Source organism: Pleurodeles waltl, chromosome 7, assembly GCF_031143425.1.
Source record: "Pleurodeles waltl isolate 20211129_DDA chromosome 7, aPleWal1.hap1.20221129, whole genome shotgun sequence".
Taxonomy (NCBI): Eukaryota; Metazoa; Chordata; class Amphibia; order Caudata; family Salamandridae; genus Pleurodeles; species Pleurodeles waltl.
Genome location: NC_090446.1, coordinates 738,070,364 through 738,091,304, shown reverse-complemented (window position 1 = coordinate 738,091,304; position 20,941 = coordinate 738,070,364). Strand labels below are relative to the sequence as shown.

The 20,941-nt window shown below is 41.0% G+C and overlaps 1 protein-coding gene across 1 annotated transcript in view; it reads left to right on the top strand.

Moving 5' to 3' along the window:
- Positions 1–19,617, top strand: part of NME5 (NME/NM23 family member 5) — a 75,813-nt gene extending 56,196 nt beyond the window's left edge. The window contains exons 4-6 of the mRNA XM_069202009.1: positions 919–1,019; positions 17,063–17,181; positions 19,472–19,617. Of these exons, the coding sequence (XP_069058110.1) occupies positions 919–1,019; positions 17,063–17,181; positions 19,472–19,558 (307 nt within the window). The 3' untranslated portion in view covers positions 19,559–19,617. The remainder of the gene's footprint in view (positions 1–918; positions 1,020–17,062; positions 17,182–19,471) is intronic.
- The last annotated feature ends 1,324 nt before the right edge of the window (positions 19,618–20,941 follow it).

The window sequence follows — 20,941 nt, the reverse complement described above, 5'->3', positions numbered from 1 at the left end:
GTGATATATCAAAAATGACAGTTGTCACAACAGAGGTGACAACAGCAGTGACAATAGCTCCCGCCACATCAGAGGAAGCAGCAGGCAACACAGCTGTGACCACAGCAATGTCTACTGCAGCCAAAACGTCAGGGGCAAATAGTAACATCCGCAGTGACTGCAACAAGGTCTATAGTGGAAACAGAGGCAAGCTGTGCCTCATAGAGTATGAACATGTATTGCTAGCACCTCGTGGTGATGATATATTGGGATATAGATGTTCCGCCAAACCATTTTAAGCAAGGAAATTATCTGCAGCTTGATAGGTCCAAATACATTTCTGGACAATTGGCAGGCACTTGCAAATTCATACTTTATTTAAAGATTCTTATAAGATGTGCAGTTCGTTAAAACTTATCAGACTTATAGGTTATCAAGTATGAGCAGCAACAAGATAAAGAAACAAGCATTGGCAAAGCGAATAGGTCTGATTTTATATGCTAAAACATGTAAACAGAGGCAAGCACAAATGTGCACAGAGTATTTGTACCATGTCTCTCTGCCTCTTTCAGTTCCTACCCTACCTGTGCCTCGTTTGTTATTCACCAAGTTTTTAGAATTGCAGTAGATACTGAAGGCTGATCCATCTATCTACTAAAACAGGAAGAGCTGAAGTCACAATTGGTTAACAGTACTTAGATTCGGTCAGAATCAAGTGTACCAAACCTTCACATTGTGGTAGAAAAATCAGTCCCTAAATAATGCAATGTAACAAATTAAAAATTAAATGTATTCTAGATAGAGGGCACACTATGTGTTTACAAGTTATATATGTAGTGTTTAACTATATAAGAATGGAATACGTTTTTATATGATCATTAATTTGACGAATGCTAGTTCCAGATATTTCTATGAATAACAGCACACTTGTTTATTTAGCTTAAGAGCAATCTACGGGGCTGATGACCTTAGAAATGCACTTCATGGCAGTAACTGCTTTTCATCGGCAGAAAGAGAAATCAGATTTATGTTTCCTGAAGGTGAGTTGATCCTTGTGGTACATTTATGTATGTATAAAGTGTTGCTCCTTTTAAATGTAATAGATTAAACTGGATAGTTGTTTTGGCAGCTTGCATAAAGAGTTTGACAAAACAAGTAACACGTAATCAGACCTGTACAAAGGAGGATAGCTGAAGTGAGAGTTCCAGCTACATTGAAACTAGCGCCGACTTTGCAATGTGTAAATTAGTTCATAATATCATTCTTTCTGTTTACTTTCAACCTCCTTAGCATAAATAGATGCTACAATTTGCTGTCACTTTCATGACTCTTCCTGCACTGTGACGCTACATAAGCCATGAAAGTTCATGGACTCTCTAACACCCTTATTAGATACCCTCAAAAACCTTTTCCTCTCTTTCCCAGACCATCTTGATTTCAGCTTAATTCACTTATTTTTGTGACTTTGTTGGCTTTTCGTTCTTACAGATGCATGCCTGTACTCCCCTTTGCTCTCTATTTGTGTTAACCATGATCTTTATCATACTCTCCCCTTTTCTTCTTCTTGTCAGTGAGTTCATTATTTACTCCCATTTTTATCAAACTCTTTTTTTTCTTCTTATTATTATCTATTATTGGTTCAATTATTTTCTTTTCTACCATGAAATGTTTTCTTATTATTATTCCACCATGACACGTCTTTAAGCTTTTTCCTACTGCTTTTGATTTTTGTTACGTGTTTTACTTAGATTGCACTTATATATTTAAATCTGAAACTATTTCTCTTTTCTTCCTTAACACCTTGCCTTTCTGTTTTTGCCCTAGTACCTTTATCTCAAATTCCCTTTTTCATCTGTTAATTCTACTTATTTTCCCCTGATCCCCATTCTTCTAGTTTGACCTTTTCCATGTATCCCCTCATTCTGATTCTCTCTGTCATCCTTGGTCTCTCTCTTTCTCTCATTTATTTATTCACTATCTCTCTCTTTCTTTTTTCCCTCTCTTTTTTTGAGAGAAACCCTCTCATACCTCCCTCCCAACTAATTGCAACCTGTTCTTGTCCGTTCTCTACTTTCAAAAGCTATTGATGAGAAGTTCATTTCTGCATGTCGACTTATCTTGGAAGACGTTTCCCCTCCAGAACCCCTGATTGTGATTTAACTCTCCCTACTAGACATAAGCTATGCTCTGGTCCATCACAAACCACTTGACTCCTGTTCATCACTATAAATGCTCTTCCATTCTCAATACTTCTGTGATTTTCTACATTTACAATGGTTGAATACTCTATTCCTTTTGGCACTATTTCTCCTTTGCTGCTTCTGCCGTTGTCTATGGTGGATGTAAAACATTTTAAATTGCTCTTGTACTTGCACAGGACAATTCACTATCTTCTCAATCACTCACCATTTATGCTCAAATATCATCCTATCTAATCCCACGCCACTTATGACCAGCTTATTTCAAATGCAAACAAAGATTCCACACTAAGATGATTTTAACACCATATTGCAAAACTTCTCCCTTAAAAACAAATGACTCCCCATATCTGACCATAGATGCAATCTGGAGTGTGTATCAATAAAAGCTACAAGAAAAGAGTGTCTGCCTAGTGGGAAAAGAATAGAAAGAAACAAAAATGATCCAAGAAGCTTACGAACAAATATAACAAGGATAACTCAACATCCACCTTACAACAACTTATAAAACTTAGATTTTACTGCAACATATAATGCAAAAATGAAGCAGACCACATATTATTGTATATCAAGGCCAACCACAGCGCAGTTAGAAACCGTAGTGAGAAATGTTGACATATTTCCACAAAACCAAGAAGATAAGTTAAAGACCACGACATTTAAACTCTTTACTTATCATATGATGACCTGTGCACTTTTAAATGGTATACCCAGATATATATCATAGCTTCCAGCTATCCTTTTCCTCCAGTTATCAGACGAAAGTGAGGGCTTGTCTAGTTTCTCTGGGGGAGTGAGAGAAACGTTGAGTCTTTGGGAAGACCTCTTGTAATAAGAACGCCCATCTAATTTTTGCTTTTGCAGAAGCCCTCTGAGACTTGTCCATCCTAAAATAAATAATACAAGATCTTTAATTACTTCCTGCCAAAGGAAAAGCAGGCCTGTGTGTGGTAACTGGTGCAAGATCAACCTAGAAAGTCACTAGTTACGGTTTGTCAAGACATAACAATAAGAAAAACCTGTTTGGCTGTGACTGAAAAACTTCTGCCTGCCTGCAGAGAAACACTTAATGAGATGTTCCTTCCCCCTTTTTTCAATTAGTGCCTTAATAGATTATAGAGATGGGGTAACCTGCTTTCTGATTTGGCCTCGATGGAGAGTAGGAAATGAGGCCTTTGTGGATAACTTAGTCTTCTGTGGGCATTCTGCTTGACCTATGATATTAATTGGAAGTGCATAAAGTGAAATGACTAGTGGCCGCATTAAGGGGCATATTTACAAGCCCCTTCCACCGCCTTGGAGAAATATTTTTCAATGCTAAGGCGGCGTTATGGAGGCCTTTCTCCTACACCGTATTTACAAACTGGCGCACTGCTTGCATTGCATCACTTTGTAAACCCTTACGCCATAGTATGCCTGTGCTAGGAATAATGTATGCAAGGGGGCTTTTCGATGTAGGGAGGCCCGACAATATGCTGCAGTGAAATTTACAACATTTCACTGCACCATTAGTCCCGTCATTTTTCACGCCTGCTCAGAGCTTGTGTTAGAATGACACAGCCACAATAATCAATGGCCCTCCCTGAACTTTGCTACACTGGCATCAACGTTTTTTATGCTAGTGCGGAAAAGGGCCACAATAGCATAAAAAATGTTGACGCTATTGTTCTAATGTCCACTGTATTGTAAATACGGTGCAACAATGAGGTCGTTGGATGGGGTAGGGGCTATGCAAGAAAACTGGTGCATCAGGAACGAGTAGATCAGCATCTTCAGGCTAGCTGCATTCACTTTTGAATTTTAGGAATTGTCGACCCAGAACTTGAGAACCTCCACATCCACTTGTGTTAATCCTGTTTTAGTGACCATGTCCCCCTCAGACCTTTTTTCAGTCATTTGCCAGGTCTTCACAGTGGAGTCTCATCAATTGCCCTCCTAGAGCCCAGTTGGATACAGTGTTCATTTTGGTTCTAAAAGATGTTTTATTTCTTCACAAATGTTCCTACGTGCTAAGGTAGCTGTATCATTGGGACAACCCACTAGACTATTGCAGCCTTTATGCACTCAGGAAAATGCCGAAAGCCGTGTCCACGTGCACACCTGTTCCGTACCGGTAATATAAAAACCTTTTCAGTGCTTTTGAATTTTTCCGTGAACTAAAGTCATGTTTGTCCCCACTGATTTACTTTAGTGATGTCTTCCCTTTTTGCATATTATTTGTAACACATTTATACTTGTAAGTCTTGCATTTGCTTTACTTTTTTGTTGCTTGGATAATTTTCTTTAACGTTGCTCCTTACTGATTTTCAGTATTCCCCTGCTAGTGGGGTCATGATTAGTTAAAACAATCCCTTACTGCAGTGGTTCCCAACCTGTGGTCCGCGGACCCCCAGGGGTCCGTGACACATTTCCAGGGGGTCCGCAGGCCTGGGCTGGGAGGAAGACATTTCTCCAGTGGGGCCTCTGACAAACACGTGCGTCCTGTTTTTATATTTATTACTTGCTTTGTTCAGTAGTTTTAAAAGCACTGCAAAGCTTGTGTACAACAAAAATAAAAGTGTCAAGAGAACTCTATTGATTAATGTACCTCCTGGAGAGGAATGAGAGTTTTGGGCAGTGGCAGTTTTGACTCAAAGGTAGCACAGATGGTTAATATCGCAGATGCTGCAAAGAACGTGTATAATGCAAAGAACAGTATTTTATGAGCATGGCACAGTGGGTTACTGCTTTTGTCACAGGGATTCTTTTATTACTGTGCAGTTCATAATAATAATCTAGCACAGTGAGCTATGAACTGCTGTCAAAGAGCTACATGCAAACCACATGGCACAAATTAGAAAGTTTTTTTCCCTAGTCTTTCACTTTCCTTATGCTGTTAAAAAAGGTTTGTTTCTGTAGAAAAACATTCTTATTACGAACATCCTCGCTAATCACTGCGCTGTGTTCTCAATCCTAAGTTTGTGCTGCTCCAGACCAAGCACTCTTAGAAAATGCCTACCAGTGTGGATGACATGTGAATCCTACCCCTTGTAGTCCCCTGTAAAGTGCCCTGACACCCTACAGTGGTATGAGAGGTGCTTTACAACAAATGAAGTACATGTGACGGAGAGGCTAGGGAGAGATGAGAGGGCCCCTATGGTTTACTTCCTTTCCCCATCACTCATTTATGTGAAAAAGCTTTCTCAGATCTTACATACCTAAAAAATATCAAAACAGAAACCGCTCCGGAAATGTAGAATCTGACCTGAGGATTCACCTTTCCTAAATAAAACCAAACAATGAATAGGTAGTCGCCGAGATGCAGCAACAACCTTCCCAATAAAATGTTTTGAATTTTGCATATTTTTTTCAATATAAAAGAATTATATCTTTAGTAATTTGAGTATTTGTTTGGTGTGTACTTGTTATATTTTTTGCAAATTATTATTTTAATGTTTGAAATTTAAATCTTACAAATTGCTGGGGGTCCCCGGCTTCCAGTAATGAGTCATTGGGGGTCCTCATGAGTCAAAAGGTTGGGAAACACTGCCTTACTGTATCTTGTTTACCTCGTATGTGATTGTATTTATATAGCACTTACTACTTCCGGCGAGGCGTATGTCCTATGATCTGAGTCACAGCCACATTTCACTGCCTTTCAGTGGTTATGCTAACAGTCTCTGTGGGGTCAGTATGTTTTTTTCATCCACTGTCCTAGTGTTCTTAGCAAAGCAGTAAGAGCGTGGAAATTGGTTTCAGAGACAGATGACCTGAAGCTGAGTAATGCGTCCTTCAGAGGAGCCGAAAAATAGGGCGGCTGATGTAGGACTTTCATCTGTCGTCCGCAGCAGAATACCGAGGAAAAAAATAGTTCCTTTAATCATACCACCTGCCTAGGAGGTGGTGTGCACAATTGTGTGCATCTCCATTATCAACTCTTTATATGCATTTCTTGCTTAGGCTTTACTAAACAGCAGGTACGTGACACATTATGCCAGTTGTGGTATTTTCTCACTTTTCTTTTTCCAAATTTCAGTCAGTTATACCCTCCATTGCCATCAATTTTGCATGTCAGTTTTCAAAGTTATGGTATTGTGAACATTCTGAGAGAAGCTAAAACTTAAACTGATGCACAAAGGTAAACTAAATGGTGCATTTAAACAGCCCAGAGCAATACAATATTCCCTCCCAAAATAAGAAGGTATTAGGATGTATTTTCCAAGCAAACACACTCTGGGGGTCATTCTGACTCCCGCCGGCCGCTGTAACCGCAGGGCCGGCAGGAGCCGCCAGAATACCACTGCGCGGTCAGAAGACCGCCGCAGTTATTCTGGGTTTCCCGCTGGGCTGGCGGGCGACCGCCAGAAGGCCGCCCGCCAGCCCAGTGGGAAACACCCTTCCATGAGGATGCCGGCTCCGAATGGAGCCGGCGGAGTGGAAGGGGTGCGACGGGTGCAGTTGCACCCGTCGCGATTTTCAGTGTCTGCATGGCAGACACTGAAAATCTTTGTGGGGCCCTGTTAGGGGGCCCCACGACACCCCATACCGCCATCCTGTTCCTGGCGGCCGAAACCGCCAGGAACAGGATGGCGGTGTGGGGGTCGGAATCCCCATGGCGGCGCAGCAATCTGCGCCGCCATGGAGGATTCCCCAGGGCAGCGGAAAACCGGCGGTACACCGCCGGTTTTCCGTTTCTGCCCGCGGCTGTATCGCCGCGGTCAGAATGCCCAAGGGAGCACCGCCAGCCTGTTGGCGGTGCTCCCGCGGTCCCCAACCCTGGTGGTCTCGGACCGCCAGGGTTGGAATGACCGCCTCTGTTTCTACCAAGGAAAGATTAGCTTAGTTTGGGGCAGTATGCTGATCAATCTGTTACTTGTTATTTTGTTTAGCATTTTACGTGTGTCACTCTAACGGATGAGGCTTTGAATCCCGTGCTAGGCTATGAATGCTTGAAAGCAAAGAAATAGCCTTCATCAAAAGATGAACTTTTGAGCCCAGAGATAGTGATTAATGGAGATCCTTTACCCAGCTTTTACTGGACTGTCACATTGTCTTGTGGTGCCCGGGTTATAACTTCATGTATGGCCTCAGTCCCATTCTATGAGGACTTATTGGGAAACATTCCAGAAAACACTGAGGTCCTGATTCATGAAAGTAAACTTACACTTTCCTGAAAGTGTATAAATTGTTTGCAGTTCACAAAGAAATTTAAGGAGAAGTATCTTTATAATTGCAGAGTCTCAGCTCATAAAAAGATAGGCAGGTATAAACAACCTACACATGAAATTCCTTTGTGAATTGCAAAATTCATAAAGTTAAATAAAAGTGTAAGTTTACCTTTGTGAATCAGGTCCTAAATTCTCAATAATGCTTGAAGCGGACCAAGATTTATAGACTGCTTTACAGGGGTGAGGAATCACAGGGACAAGTAGTGGCAAATTAATCATTTTATTTAGCTCGATGACTGTATGACCATAATAAACAAGCATTGGCAAAGCCAATAGGTTTTTCCTCTGCAAAATCTATTGACTTTTTATACCTGTTGCTCAGCAGCGCGAGCTGCTGGCTTAAAGTGAAAAAAGAACTATGAAGTGGTCAGCATTGACTGCATCATAGCGGTTTTAAATTGTACTTTAATCTATCTTGCACAGACAGCCTAACTGCTGTGCAACATGTAAAACAAAAGGGGGGGGTCGAGCTACACGAGGGAAGAGGGTAGGAAAGACATTGACGAGTGGGAGGAGGGCATGGGGCTTCAGTGAAACCACAGGGAGGGTGACAAACGTAAAACAAGATAGATGTAGCCTAGTGGCCGGAGCTGCCAACTTTGCAACTGGGATGGGTCCTGGTGCCCACTGAACATCTTTTGATTCTGGGCAAATCATTTGATTTCTCCCTGAAAATACAAACAAAGTGAATCTGACCTTGTGTGATGGCATGGCATTGCTTATAGTGATATCACTTTGACCTACATAAGCTAATTAGTACCCTACTATTTTTTTAAAGATGCCGGCTCTGTGCAGTGTGTGTGGTGCAATGTAACATTGGTTTGTGATACACTGTCTGGCCTCTAGGACACTGTGTGACGCATTGTGTGATGACCAAATGAAACAATGTTAACCTATGCATTGTGCAGAAAATTAATTATAGGGATGAAGTGCACTAAAGCACCATGTAGGTACATTTAGCCTCCCTCCCTCCCCCACCAGTGTTTGAAGACTTTAAGCATCATACAACACAACTAAATTGTTCTGATACAAAGTGCCTGTGTAACATAAAACAGAAACAGAGTTACCCTTTTAAGTATTTTACTTTGGAAGCCCCATTCTTGTGATCGTTTCAGGGAAGAAACATTTCTTTCTGAGCCTAATCTGATCTATAATGTTGTGGTGGTAGGCATCACACCTACCTGTTTGGAGATTGTAGCTCTTGCACCTTGGAATCTGGTGTAACCGAGGCTCTTAGCAGTAAATAATGGGAATGTGTGGGGCTGGCTGTAAGCCCCTATTAAGATTTTTTTTTTTTTCTAAATCAAAAGATTTCGCCACAGCGCAAGTGCTGTGCAGGCGAAACCGAAAAATTGAGAGGCATGCAAAAATAATAAAAGAAATTACCAACTGAATCGTAGTCCTTTAGCTACAAAATGACCTCAAATCTATTCTGGGCCTAGAGGGGGATGGTCATGAAATAAGTTTATGGGGTGTCCAGATGTGGTGTTTAGGGAAAAAGTGAGGCGTAGAACAAGGAAATGTGTGGAAAGTGGTGACATGCGGAAGCAGAGTCACCGAGGACAGTCCAGTACAGTGATACTCAAAGTACGGCCCAAGGGCCGCATGCGGCCTTCCTGACTTTTACATGCGGCCCCAAAGTCATCAGCAGGGCTGTGCTGTGCTGCTGTTTATTTGTCTTGGCACTAGCACTAAAAATTGTCAAATAAACGGGCAAGTATTTATTTGGAGGCTAATTGAAAAGGGAGTAACTACAGTGTCCTGGAACTCAGCTTTAGAAATACCTTCATTATTAACGACATCTTGCAGCAAAAATATAAAAGTATGATCTGTTTGAAATTCAAAAAGTGCATTTCATTAATCTGCAGAACAGTTTCACCTTAGTACACACGATTATTTCACTGCATTGAAGTATTTTTTAAAGTGATATTTTACAAGCATAAATTTACAAAATTTCATCCCCCTTAACCCCCCCACGCCCTGACAACAATGTGAACTGTGAACTAAGAGGCAAGTCAGTTGTTATGTGAACTCTTTGGAAGGGCTGTGTTTCTATTATACATGAACAATATTATAGTTTCTTAAATCAGACCCAGAAGGTCTTATACAGCATACATCCTGAAGACGTATTTCAAGGTTCTTATATGTGATGATGAAGAAAAAGGAGGCAAAATGAAATAAAACATTTGCCTAGTATCACACAATGTGGTTAAGTGGAGAAGCTGGGATTTATACCCAAGTTTCTGGTTTCATATTGCGCAATTCACACACTAGATGTATACGCTTCATTTCCTGTTTTTACTACTCATTTCCTGCTATTTTACTGCAACCACTTTACCACTACCCCTCCCCACCCCTCCGATTGCCACCCTGCTGGCATCAGTGCGGCCCTCGTCACATCACAGACCAAACAGTGCGGCCCCTGGGAAAATGTTTGTGAGTACCCATGGTCCAGTACATCCCCACTATTAACTCTCTGTTCCTGCTGCCAAGCCAAGTGCTTAATTTCTAGATAAAACCGTGCCGGTGCCCAAAGCTCTCCTCTGAAACACGGGGCTGCTGCAATTAAATGTGCGAGAATGGAATACTGAGGTAGCGTAATCCTAAAGCCATCTCCGGCCTCTTTAATCCATTTGTAGCCACTCGCTGTCCCTCCAGCTCACTCTTGCCGCTTTCCTATTTCTTCCTTTGTGATGCTTTTTAGATTTCCCTTCATCCATCTTTCCCATATGGGTCTTTTGCTCGCAGTAAGTGCCTGAGGCAGAAAAATAAGTGTCGGCCCTCACAAATAAGTGCCGGTGTCCCGCACCAGAAGCCACCGGCTCAAATTAAGCACTGTGGCCAAGTTCCCTGCCCGGGTAGCGTGCCAGAGATTCTCATGCTTTGATTTAGTATTGACAGGCAGTGTACATATTGTGGGCACAATACAGAGTGGAGTTAGCGGGCCGAACCCCTATGTCCGAGTGTCCTCTTAATGAGAGACTTTGTTCTGATGTGGGTTATTCGACGTATTAACACCTGTTTTTTAATGTGTCCCTCTTTACCATTTGTGTTACTGCATACATTTCAAGAGTGAGTAAAAAACTGAGCAAATTCAGGGCAAGGTGCAAGAAGCGTCTCCCTTCTAGATCTGACATATTCTTTCTGTATGGTCTCCAGTGGTACTCTGAATTACTCAGTTTCCCCTTTCACTGTTTCTGTCCCAGCTCTTGTTTAATTCTTTTGCGTAATAAATATATAGAAACACATTGAAGTTTAGGGAAACAGAGAAAGCTGCATGGGGAAACAAAGTCCGGCTGTTAGACGTAAAAATGCTATTTGAAAAAGCTTTAGCATTAGAGGAAGGACCATGCAAGCACCAAGCAATCAAGCAGTCTACACTTTTTTGCCCGAATTAGAAATCTGTTTCAAGCCGCCCTTCAAAAAAAAAAAAAACATTTAAAAGACATTGGGTATGCTGGATATTTCAGCAGAGCATGAAAATCAGCTATTTTTAATTCTCCAAAGGGGGTCTCATATTGTGCCAGAGCAGGGAAGTGAAAGGTTGTCTTGCAGAATGGTGAAGAGGTATTTTAACGAGCCACTCCACTGACATTTTTTGGCTAGATTTGAGACTTTCAGGGTCAAGCTGGTGTTCTCAAACAAATGCATAGATCAGATCTCAGTTTCCCCTGTCCACTCAGACTTTTTAAACAAGAACACATCTGCTTGTATGGAGTGCAGGCATGGAATGGAAAAAAGTACCTCAGAAGCGCAACAGTAGTGGAAGGTCACTGGTTGCCAGCCACTCATCGCCAACTGGAACGAGTACTTCGTTCAAACTCGCAGGAACAGACGAAGGCCACAAAGCTGAGGAACAAAGACAGGAAGTGCAGCAAGATGACATCAGAGGCTGCTGCTGACTAGAAGTAAGAAAAGGAGCTTGACTGAGGAAGCCAAGCAATGGGAGGGCGAGGGTGGGCTGTAAGTACCTTTTTTTTAGATTATTATTTTTTTTTTCTAGCACAAATTTCGCCACAGTGCAAGTGCTGGGTAGGCGAAACCTAATAATGGATATAACTTAACAACTTTGTTTTTTGTAGGGTGCTTTGAGGTTCTCCCACAAGGAACTCTTTGAGAAATAGTGGTTTATTTGAAAACACAGTGGACCTATAGCTTTTTTTAAAGAGCGAAAATAATTAAAAGCTTCTTGGAGGCCGCCCTCCCGCCTCCCAAAATATATGGTGACTGGTATACTTGTAAGCTGAAAACTGAACAGTGTTTGAGCTGCTGAAATTTACCTGTGAAACTGTGTGAGGGTGGCACTTGCTACTGATATGTGCTGTAGCAGGAGTTACATATCTTATCAGAATTAAGACTGTCTTAACCTGGGAATTAAAGTGCTGATCACATTCCTCTGATAAGTGTAAAAGACAAAATGCTGTTATATTTTTATGGGACACAACCTCTACATAGAACAATTGCTACAGTCTGGTTGCTTAGATACCAGAAGGACTGGAATTAGCCAAGCTATGATGTCCCAAAACCTTTAAGGTACATAAGCACGTGCAATTTACACGTGCGCACCTTTCCACTTTATGGGCCACTGTGCACTGATGTGCATAATTTGCAATTGCTTTAAAAAAAAAAACACTAGGCTAGATATCTCTAACCAATATTTAGACAGCTCTTTAATCTTATTAAAGATGGCAATGTTACAGGCTTGTTATTTATTGTCCCATTAACTCTGCTGTGAAGAGAAAAGTAAATCATACTCAGGGCTTGATTTCAGGATTATCAAATATATCAAAGGCAAACAAGGTGGCGGAGTACTTTACTTCTGCCATCTTGCATTTACGACACCTGCCAAATTTAGAGACGTCCACTTACACCTCAGACATCGCTATAGATTTGCAGGAACCTCTGTCATGGCAGTTTCTGTCAATGTTAGAAAAGTTCGAGACAGCTTTGTCAAACATTATGGTCAGCCGTCAAACTTTTCCAAAGTTATTTTATTTTCCAAAAACAAACTCCCAAAACAGGAGTTTATTTTGGGGAAATAAAGTTCTAAATGACCACCACCCAATGGGAGTTTTCTCCCATGGAATTGGAGTATTTTTTTTTATCTTTACTTCTTTGCCAGGATACACCTGCCAATGAGGGACATTAAAAAATTAAAAATGACACATAACTGCCCCCCTCTAAATAGAGTGGACAGTCAGATAGCTTACGACTGATGGCCCCTACTTCTTTGGGCGATTGGAGGAAGGTTTACGCCTATGATTGCTTTAAAATCTATAATTTGTAATTGATTTTTCAAGAACCCATTTGGAGTGAACCTCCACCCATTCTATTAGGTAGTTTTTAAATGATATCCTGTTTTGAGCAGAATAAACATTTTTTGAGCAGGTTTGAACTATTTTGAAAGTAGTGATGAAATCCCACTTTTTATTTTGTCTCCGACTGTAACACTTTTGCACCTGTCTAAGTGCAAGTGTGCAAAAGTATACTTTGATGGCATTTTTGGGTGGGCAGTGTGTCAACTATTTAAAGCCATATTTAGCTTTCTATCTTTGACTTCACACTCCCAGATCAGGCTAGAATTTTCAATCTCGAATCAAGTTATATTTGCCCAAGATAACCTTTTAAAATTCTGGCACGGTGTAATATCGGGTCCCTCACAGTATACCCAATGGCAAGAAGTGGTATCCTCTAAAAACTAATTGTCTACTGCTGTAAAGCACTTGACACCCTGGCCATGCAAGAGCTTTGGGTGCAGGCAACAAGAGTTTAAAACTGCCCTTTTTCTGCAGATCAAACCCATGTCACTCACAGGTGACTTAGTGAAAATGAGCAGATTGCCACAAGGCAAATTCGTCCCACATTCATATACAATAGAACTCTTGCACACCATTTGCACTGTTTCAACCCCAGTGTGGTTGAAACTGGAGTTTGTTCGCTACGTGTTGGCCTTTTATACCTCGGAGAGTGGACACAAATCTGAAAACATCCAGGTAGGGAGGCCACTATAGAGTTTGGGCTTATTTTGTAGAGTTTAGCCCATGCTGTCTGTTGTGTGGGTTTTGACACACCTAGGTGGGTGCATTTGTTGCTGTGTTTTAGAAAATGGGGCATTAGAAACTGTAATGAAGCACTATTTGCCTATCTTTAGGGTTCTATTTGATACCTGTTAAAAGCAGCATATTGAAACTAGAAATGGTGTAATAGTTTACATTTTGAAGCATTATTGGCAATCTTGTGTTATGTAATGCTCACTATCACCTGTGAAGGTATCCTGACGATGAGCAGGTGCGTGTACCTAGCCCTACCTATGGTGGGTTGGTTAATTGAAAAGCCAAGTCTTCAACTTCTTAATGAAGAGGGGGAGGTCGTTCCACACTTTAAGAGCTGATCTGGTTCTGTGAATGCATGGGACTTTGATTCTTAAAATGATATATTCATTATACATTCAAATTAACATTTAAAATTGCTGAAGCCAGGACACTGATTGGATCAGTAGAGGAGGGGGATTTTGTAGGCTTGAGTAGCTTGATATACAAGGCATAGTAAAAGGACTTGAAATTACTGGCTCATCGTTGGGTTTAAGCTTTAAAAGACTCACCATCAACCTTTACACCATATGAGGAATATACACAGCTTAAGTGGTCAACCGTGAGAATGCAACTGCACATTTTATTTTAATCTTTCTGTGGTTTATGTCTTTGAGGCTTGCACTGCACTGTAGGCAGCCCTTGGTCAAATTCGTTTTTATTTTGTTTTGAAGATTCCCACCCAAACGTTGTGGTAGACAAACTGATCCTTGACACTTTGCTCATTCTTCGTCTTTACTACTGTGTAAATAATGCACCAGATGGATATGATCAAAACAATAAATTATTTTGATTTTTTTATTAAAGCAGGATTTTTTTAAGCACTAGTTTTACCCATGCCTATTTTCAGGCTCCAGACAGAATCCTTAGCTCAAAAAGCGATCGAACAACAAGAAAAGGCCATTAGAATGGGCAAAGATCCTTTGGAGAACCAGAAGGATGACAAAGGCTCACCTGACTGATGACTTCCTGCTATGACAGCGCTGCTAATTGTGTTTGTGATTCATTAATCAGCTCAGAGCATTGCCAACACTAGTTAGGACCGGTTCACTTAAGATCTTCTTTTCAATTGTCATGAGCTCGAACCTGTTCCAGAATTCTGTGTGCGAATTTTGAGATCTTCTCTTCAGAGAAGACTCAAAAATCTTTGCAAATTTGAAGTAATGGCGAGCAGGTAAATTGACTAACTGTTGGAGATTTTAGCTCGAAATGGATATGGATTAGTTCTTAATACAGATCAGATCCCTGACAAATGTACTGTGAAAAACAGAGCTATTTTGCTTCTGTAATTTTGCACATAGGCAGTTGCAAGAATTTCATAGATAGACTTCAATTGAGAAGTGTAAGACGTTTTCCATCTTCTCTTCTTGATTAAATCATAGCTTTATTGTAAGCAGCTCCAGTGAAAACCAAGTGTTTCTTTTCGTCCAATTGATAGAGGATTTTTTTGTGATGCTAAATCTGCGGTGTTTTGTCAGTGAATAAATAAAGGACTTTTAAAGAGATTAAGGAGTGTTATACAATCGGATTGAGAGGAAGAACACATGAATTTAGACAAAAGCTTCCCCATGAATGAGGATAATGCCTCCAGGTTGAAGTTCTTCCAGTCCAGGTTGAGTTAGCAAAGTTATACGAATTTTTAGCTGACTCTGAAGAGACCTATTGAATGTAGTCTATCCATATGACCGGGATATCATTCCCTATTCCTTCACTTCCTCTGCATGGAAGTTGTGTGTTTGGACTTAAAATTACTCACATTGAGAATGCGAGTAATTTTAATGGTCCTTCTACCTTTCCACTCTATGGGACTACCCAGTAGAATGTTTACACTTTTGTTGTTTCCGTATGCTCTAAAAACACTGCACAGTGCTCTGCCATGACACTTATCAGGCCTAAACTGGTTTGAGGGTGGAGGGAACACAACTAAGCCCTGCTGCTCTCTGACCCATGGTAAAAAGATAAAGCTCTACTACCTGGTGTGTGAGCAGGGAAACCTACACCTGAACAGGAGCATAAGGAGCAAGTCCTGGAAGCATCAAACTGGAAGCAGTAACAATGAAGTGAGTCACTGCCTAATCATTCCCCCCCCCCCGAAGCCACAGACCTCTGGGCCCAACTGACTAAGTATGTACTGTGGACATCTGCTTTAGAGTAGGTTGAGGACCTGCAGAATACATTACAGGGCTTCAGAGTGTGGGGAGCCTACAACAAATAAACCTGTCTGGATTATTTGTGTTTTTGTTGGAGCTTAGTGCACCTTATTTGCTATCCGAGAGGGACTTGAGGGATTTTATTTTCTTCCCCTTAAGTCATATGACCGAGTCCCATTAGGTGAACTGGAGTGAACCCATTTCAGAACTAGTTGAATAATCTCTAATCCCAATTCTTCCAGAGATAGTGATTTACAGATGACCCAGTGCACCCTGACCCTAAATCCCAATATCCCAGTTGCTCGTGGGGACTGGTGGATTCAGCAGGTGCCCTGTGTCATGGTTCTGTACCCACCACCCAAAAGTGTAACCAGAACCAGATTTACGTGCATTAAAGGTGACGAAGATTGGTACTCTCAGGGAACATTCTGTGGGTGCAAATTACAGATTTTAAAGTACACCCCTGATTTAATTTAGACTCTAGGTACAAGTTTTAACTGTAACTGATTCCATATCAAATGTGCCTGGTGCTTCTCTGTCACAGCCTACCAGAGCAGAGTGGCCCAGTTAAATGGGTAGTAGACTTTTGACTTTAGGCTAGGCCATTTGGTCTGCTAAATACACTATTTGTCTCTGAGGAAACTGCCTAGTACACCTTTGGGCACTGGGTGTTTAGGTACCCTCCGTTTCCTCTACAGAATTAAACACTGGGCACCAAATTATATATTTGAGAACTATCCCCACTTGCGCTGCAGTGTAGCTGTAACAGGTACACTCAGCGAAGGTGGGGACAGTGCACCCAATTACTAAAACCAATGCTGTGTCCGTAAAACACTACATTATTCAAAAAGTAAAGGATGGAATACTTGAATTAATCTCAGCCACTGGTAATGACTAGGAGCCACATCCCAGGCCGTTGTTATTTTGCACATCATGCTAGCTCAGTAAGGGATGCGGCCCCTGAGTAATTACCATGGGACCAGGCCATGTACAAATGCGGCAACAGCCCCTTGTGATTGTGTGGGTTGGCAGGTCTACCATCTTATAATAATTAAACTGCTTCTGTCGTGTAATGGGTTTTGATTTCCCTTTATTGAAGTTGCATTAAATTAAGGAATTTCATTTTGTCTGCTTTCTCCTGCCAGTGTTTGTTAAACTAGATACCTGCATGCTTCCTTATGCTCTTTGATGTTTCATGAAAAACTACCATAGCGAGGATTAAATAATGCAAGGTGGCATCATTAGGATCAAATGAAACACGGCGATCAATCGAAAGAAACACGCTCCTCTCTCCTCCGCATCCCGAAGCCACAAATGGCAAATCTACGATTTGACAAAGCAAAGAACACATTTTTATATTTTCTCGTGCCAGGAATTGAACGTCTTTTTTCATTTTTGCATAAGTGAAGACAATTAACAACCTCTTCTCTTTTTTTCAGTGATTATTGAACCAATTCCAGTTGGGCAAGCTGCCAAAGACTACCTGAGCCTCTTTGTTAATCCTACACTGCTGGCTGGCCTGACAGAGCTTTGCAAGCAGAAACCAGCTGATCCAATTGTATGTATTCCATATGGTCTGCATGTGCATTTGCATGTTTCGTGTTATTGTTGCCCTTCTATGATGTTCTTTTTGTAAGTGTGTGTGTGTGTGTGTGTGTGTACAGGACTTTGGCTACCATTGTTGCTGTACTGACACTGGGGCCTAGACCTCTTGGGGGCCCTTTGAACCCTGATGACTGCTGTATTTTCCTATCCCAACAGCAGTTAAAGAGGCTATTTTCCTTGCTTGCACCATGGCATCCTTGTGATGCTACTGTGGGGGTAAAGGTCTGTCTGTTTGGAGCCTGGAAGGCAGCTTTTCGTATTTAAACAAGGTCGCATTGTGATGGTTGGTTTGAACCCCAGGAGATTAAAGATTCGGTGTATTCTAATATTGGGAGATTGTTTAGCTCGCAGCAGAAAATATTACAACACAAACTGAAGTGTCTAGTCTTTTTGCCATTCTGTTTCTGAATCACTGTTTAGCCACCTTTCAAGGCAGAAATATGTATTTTAGTATAGATGTGGTATAAATATAGCCGTGTGGGTTCTCTGCTTTGTGGACTCTCTTTAGATTGACATGCTGTGAGTATGTGAGGCATCTTTCCTGGTCCAAGGGCTCATTCGCTAGTCATTCATACATTTTCATGTTATGATGAGTTACAAAATAGGAAACATCATCCACTGTAATGTGACTACATAAGATAAACTACTTGTGAACACTTCCCAGCCCTGTCTCTGTGTTCTGAGGGACTCTTGTTTTCCTCCCAGTAAGCTCAACATTCATGCAAAGCAATGATGGTTCTCCTGTTTTCCTGACACTAGTCCCTAGAGATTAGTTATGATGTTGGAGTAACCAAAGGGCACCCCCAATTAGAAAATGGCTACTTGCCCTATATACCTTGTGGCTGACAATGGTGTTAACTTGAGTATAGTCAAGAGAAATGGATTTGTACCTGTTTACAGGCTTTCCCATGTAAAGTTTCATCCTCACATGGATCCTCCACATCCACCATGTCTCTGACATGCATGGATTGTATCTGTACACGTTTGTATGTTTGTGGCGATTGGTGAGTTGTATAGATATGCCCGATTGTGCATGTTGGAGTCCAGTGAACTCCCTCTGTGCATGCCCTCCAAAATGACAGCTCGCTAGACTGCCCAGGATACTGACAGGATCTGGGAGGTTGCATGTTTTCCATTCACTTCCCCATTGCATAAGTAGAGCTGCTTCTGCGGGGTAACTCCTCAACATTTGTAGTTGCTGCTGTGACTCTGCCAGTCATACCAGACCTGCTCACTCTTCCCACTTCTCTCTTAATCATTTTTGGAAAGACTTCTCTGGTGCTCCCAAATGGGGAAAAATGCACATCAGAATGCTCTGAATATGGCGTACCTTCCAATATACATTGACAGGCTGCCCTAAGGTGAGCAGGCCTCTCATCAAAGGTTTCCAGCGCTTGAAACAACTGAGGCTGAACTGCCAGAAACCTTGCTGTTCGGCCACCTCCAAAAGAGACAGGAAACCCATAAGTTTGGTGGGACTCTAGCTCTGCGACACACTAAACGAGGCCCTTAATCTCTTGAAGGGGCGCTGTTGGGTCAGCTAATAAGAAGCCACCTTCAGAGATATACAAGAGCGCAGCAACTTTCAGTACCTTTGACCAGTCTTCTTCTTGCTGAAGTATGCAAATAACTTGAAGAACGATTCACTAAAGGCACAGACTTCAGAGTAGGAGCTCTGGCCAGCTAATTGTCCCTCAGAAGCTTGTTTAATGAAAACTTATTTATCTGTGACCTATTCTTTACATGTTCACGTTTATTGTACTGAGCATCAGATGTATAGAACAACCAGTGCTCTCAAAAGATGTTATTTACCCACAAATATTGCTTTAGTGTTTTCTTCTTCTGTAGATTCACCTGCCATTGTCACTACATTCCATGTTTAAAAATAAATTTATCCCGTCATGGTCCTAAAAGCCTTCTATTTGCCTTTCTTCACCGTAGAAAGTTTTTTATTTTTACTTAAGTGTCAGGGAAAGGATCAAAAGTATTACTTTGACATTCTTTGAGGCCCGCCATTCAGACCTTCAAAATCTAGGTGAAATTGTACTTGTGATGTTTTTTTCCATGTCTAATGGCGACTTTTAGTGGAGCGTATTTTATAAATTAGTTTTGCCAGTTCTTCCTTGGAATGTAATAAAATGTGTGAAATGTGTCATCTTTCTTGAGCATGATTTTAAGAAATAACTGTGTAAGGTTTCATGACTCAAGTGAAAATATCCTTACATTTTTCTTTTACAATGCAGACATGGCTTGCGAAATGGTTACTCAAGAACAACCCAAACAAACCAGAAGTGCTGAATAAAATGATTGTAGAAGAACCTCAGGAATAGACAGTCAGAAAATATTCTTCCTTTTTGTTTGTGATAAGTAAATAAAACGTTATTTTATATATTTGTGTCCTTCGTTATTGCATTACATTAGACGTGTCTTCAAACTTTTTTTTCTGAAAATTCTCAGAAATTTATCACGGTTTTACAAAAAAAAAACAATGTTCACACTAAAATGTGTAAAAAAAGCAACTTGTGTCACAAATGATGAACTGGTGGTATGAATATTTATTTTCTTCCTATTTTTGAACACGTCCTTGCCAGCACTCGCCACTAGCTTGAGTATATATGCCCACTTTAAAGAATATGAATAACTAGAAAAGCAGTATTACGCCATCTTTTACATTCATAATATGATACTAAGAAGAAGACAATATGGGCGGAGTCCCTGATTGTGCCGTTTCTGGTCTGAAGTGATGGTTTGTGCCATGCACACCATCCTTCCTGATCTTGATGTTTCAGATCACTTCCTAAGTCCTTTATAAATCTATTGGGTATGTTATTCCAGCAGTAAGAGGAAATGGCTAAAATTGACTAAAATGGCTCATCAACAAGGCAATGGGGTCAAGTGATGCTAACAGTCTGGTACTAGAAAACCCAATGTTAATGGACATGATGAGCCTTGTATTTAGGAGTAGAGGACACAAGCAACTAACAAACATTTAAAGGACCAACATTCATATTCTAAAGTGCTGGCTTGTGCCGTTTTTCTCATAGGAAGGGTTGTGATTCCAGATACATTCAAGCTGTCGTTTTTCACGAGATTCTGGTAAAATGACGTTACATGGAAGTGGAAATTCTAGGAAATAGTCAACATATGAGAGAATAAGGTATCAAGTTGATCTATTTCTTTGAGGGTTTTTTCTGTCTGCTACACATGTAGTCTTGGCCTGATTAGATCAGTTTTTGGGGCAAATGTGCCATGGACTTTGATACTGCTCGGGTTGATTGAACGTGTCAGGTGAGGTTTAGTGTAAATTGTGTGCTATTTGGGTTGCAGCTGGATCTGCATTTGGATCTGATGTTTCTCTCCTGCAGATTTCAAGGTAGGGTTTTGGCAGCATAACTAGTGTTCAGCACTTGATGCAGTAGTCTGTTGGCCCCTCTCACTAATACCTGGCCTTCTGGCACTGCTCGATTGATGTGTGTCATGGTCCCAATTCGATATAATAGAATCTAGTTGTCATGTCACAACAGGAAGAGAGCAAAGAGCCTTGACAACTAGAAATGTCAATCGAAATGCAATGAAACACAAACATCGGCTGCTGTAAATTGGAACTTGACTTCTAAATGTATGTATTATCGCCTCTCTCCACATTGAGCATTCACTATTTATAATAAGTTGATGTATTGAAAATTCACCTCTTGTAATTCTGTAACATGTAT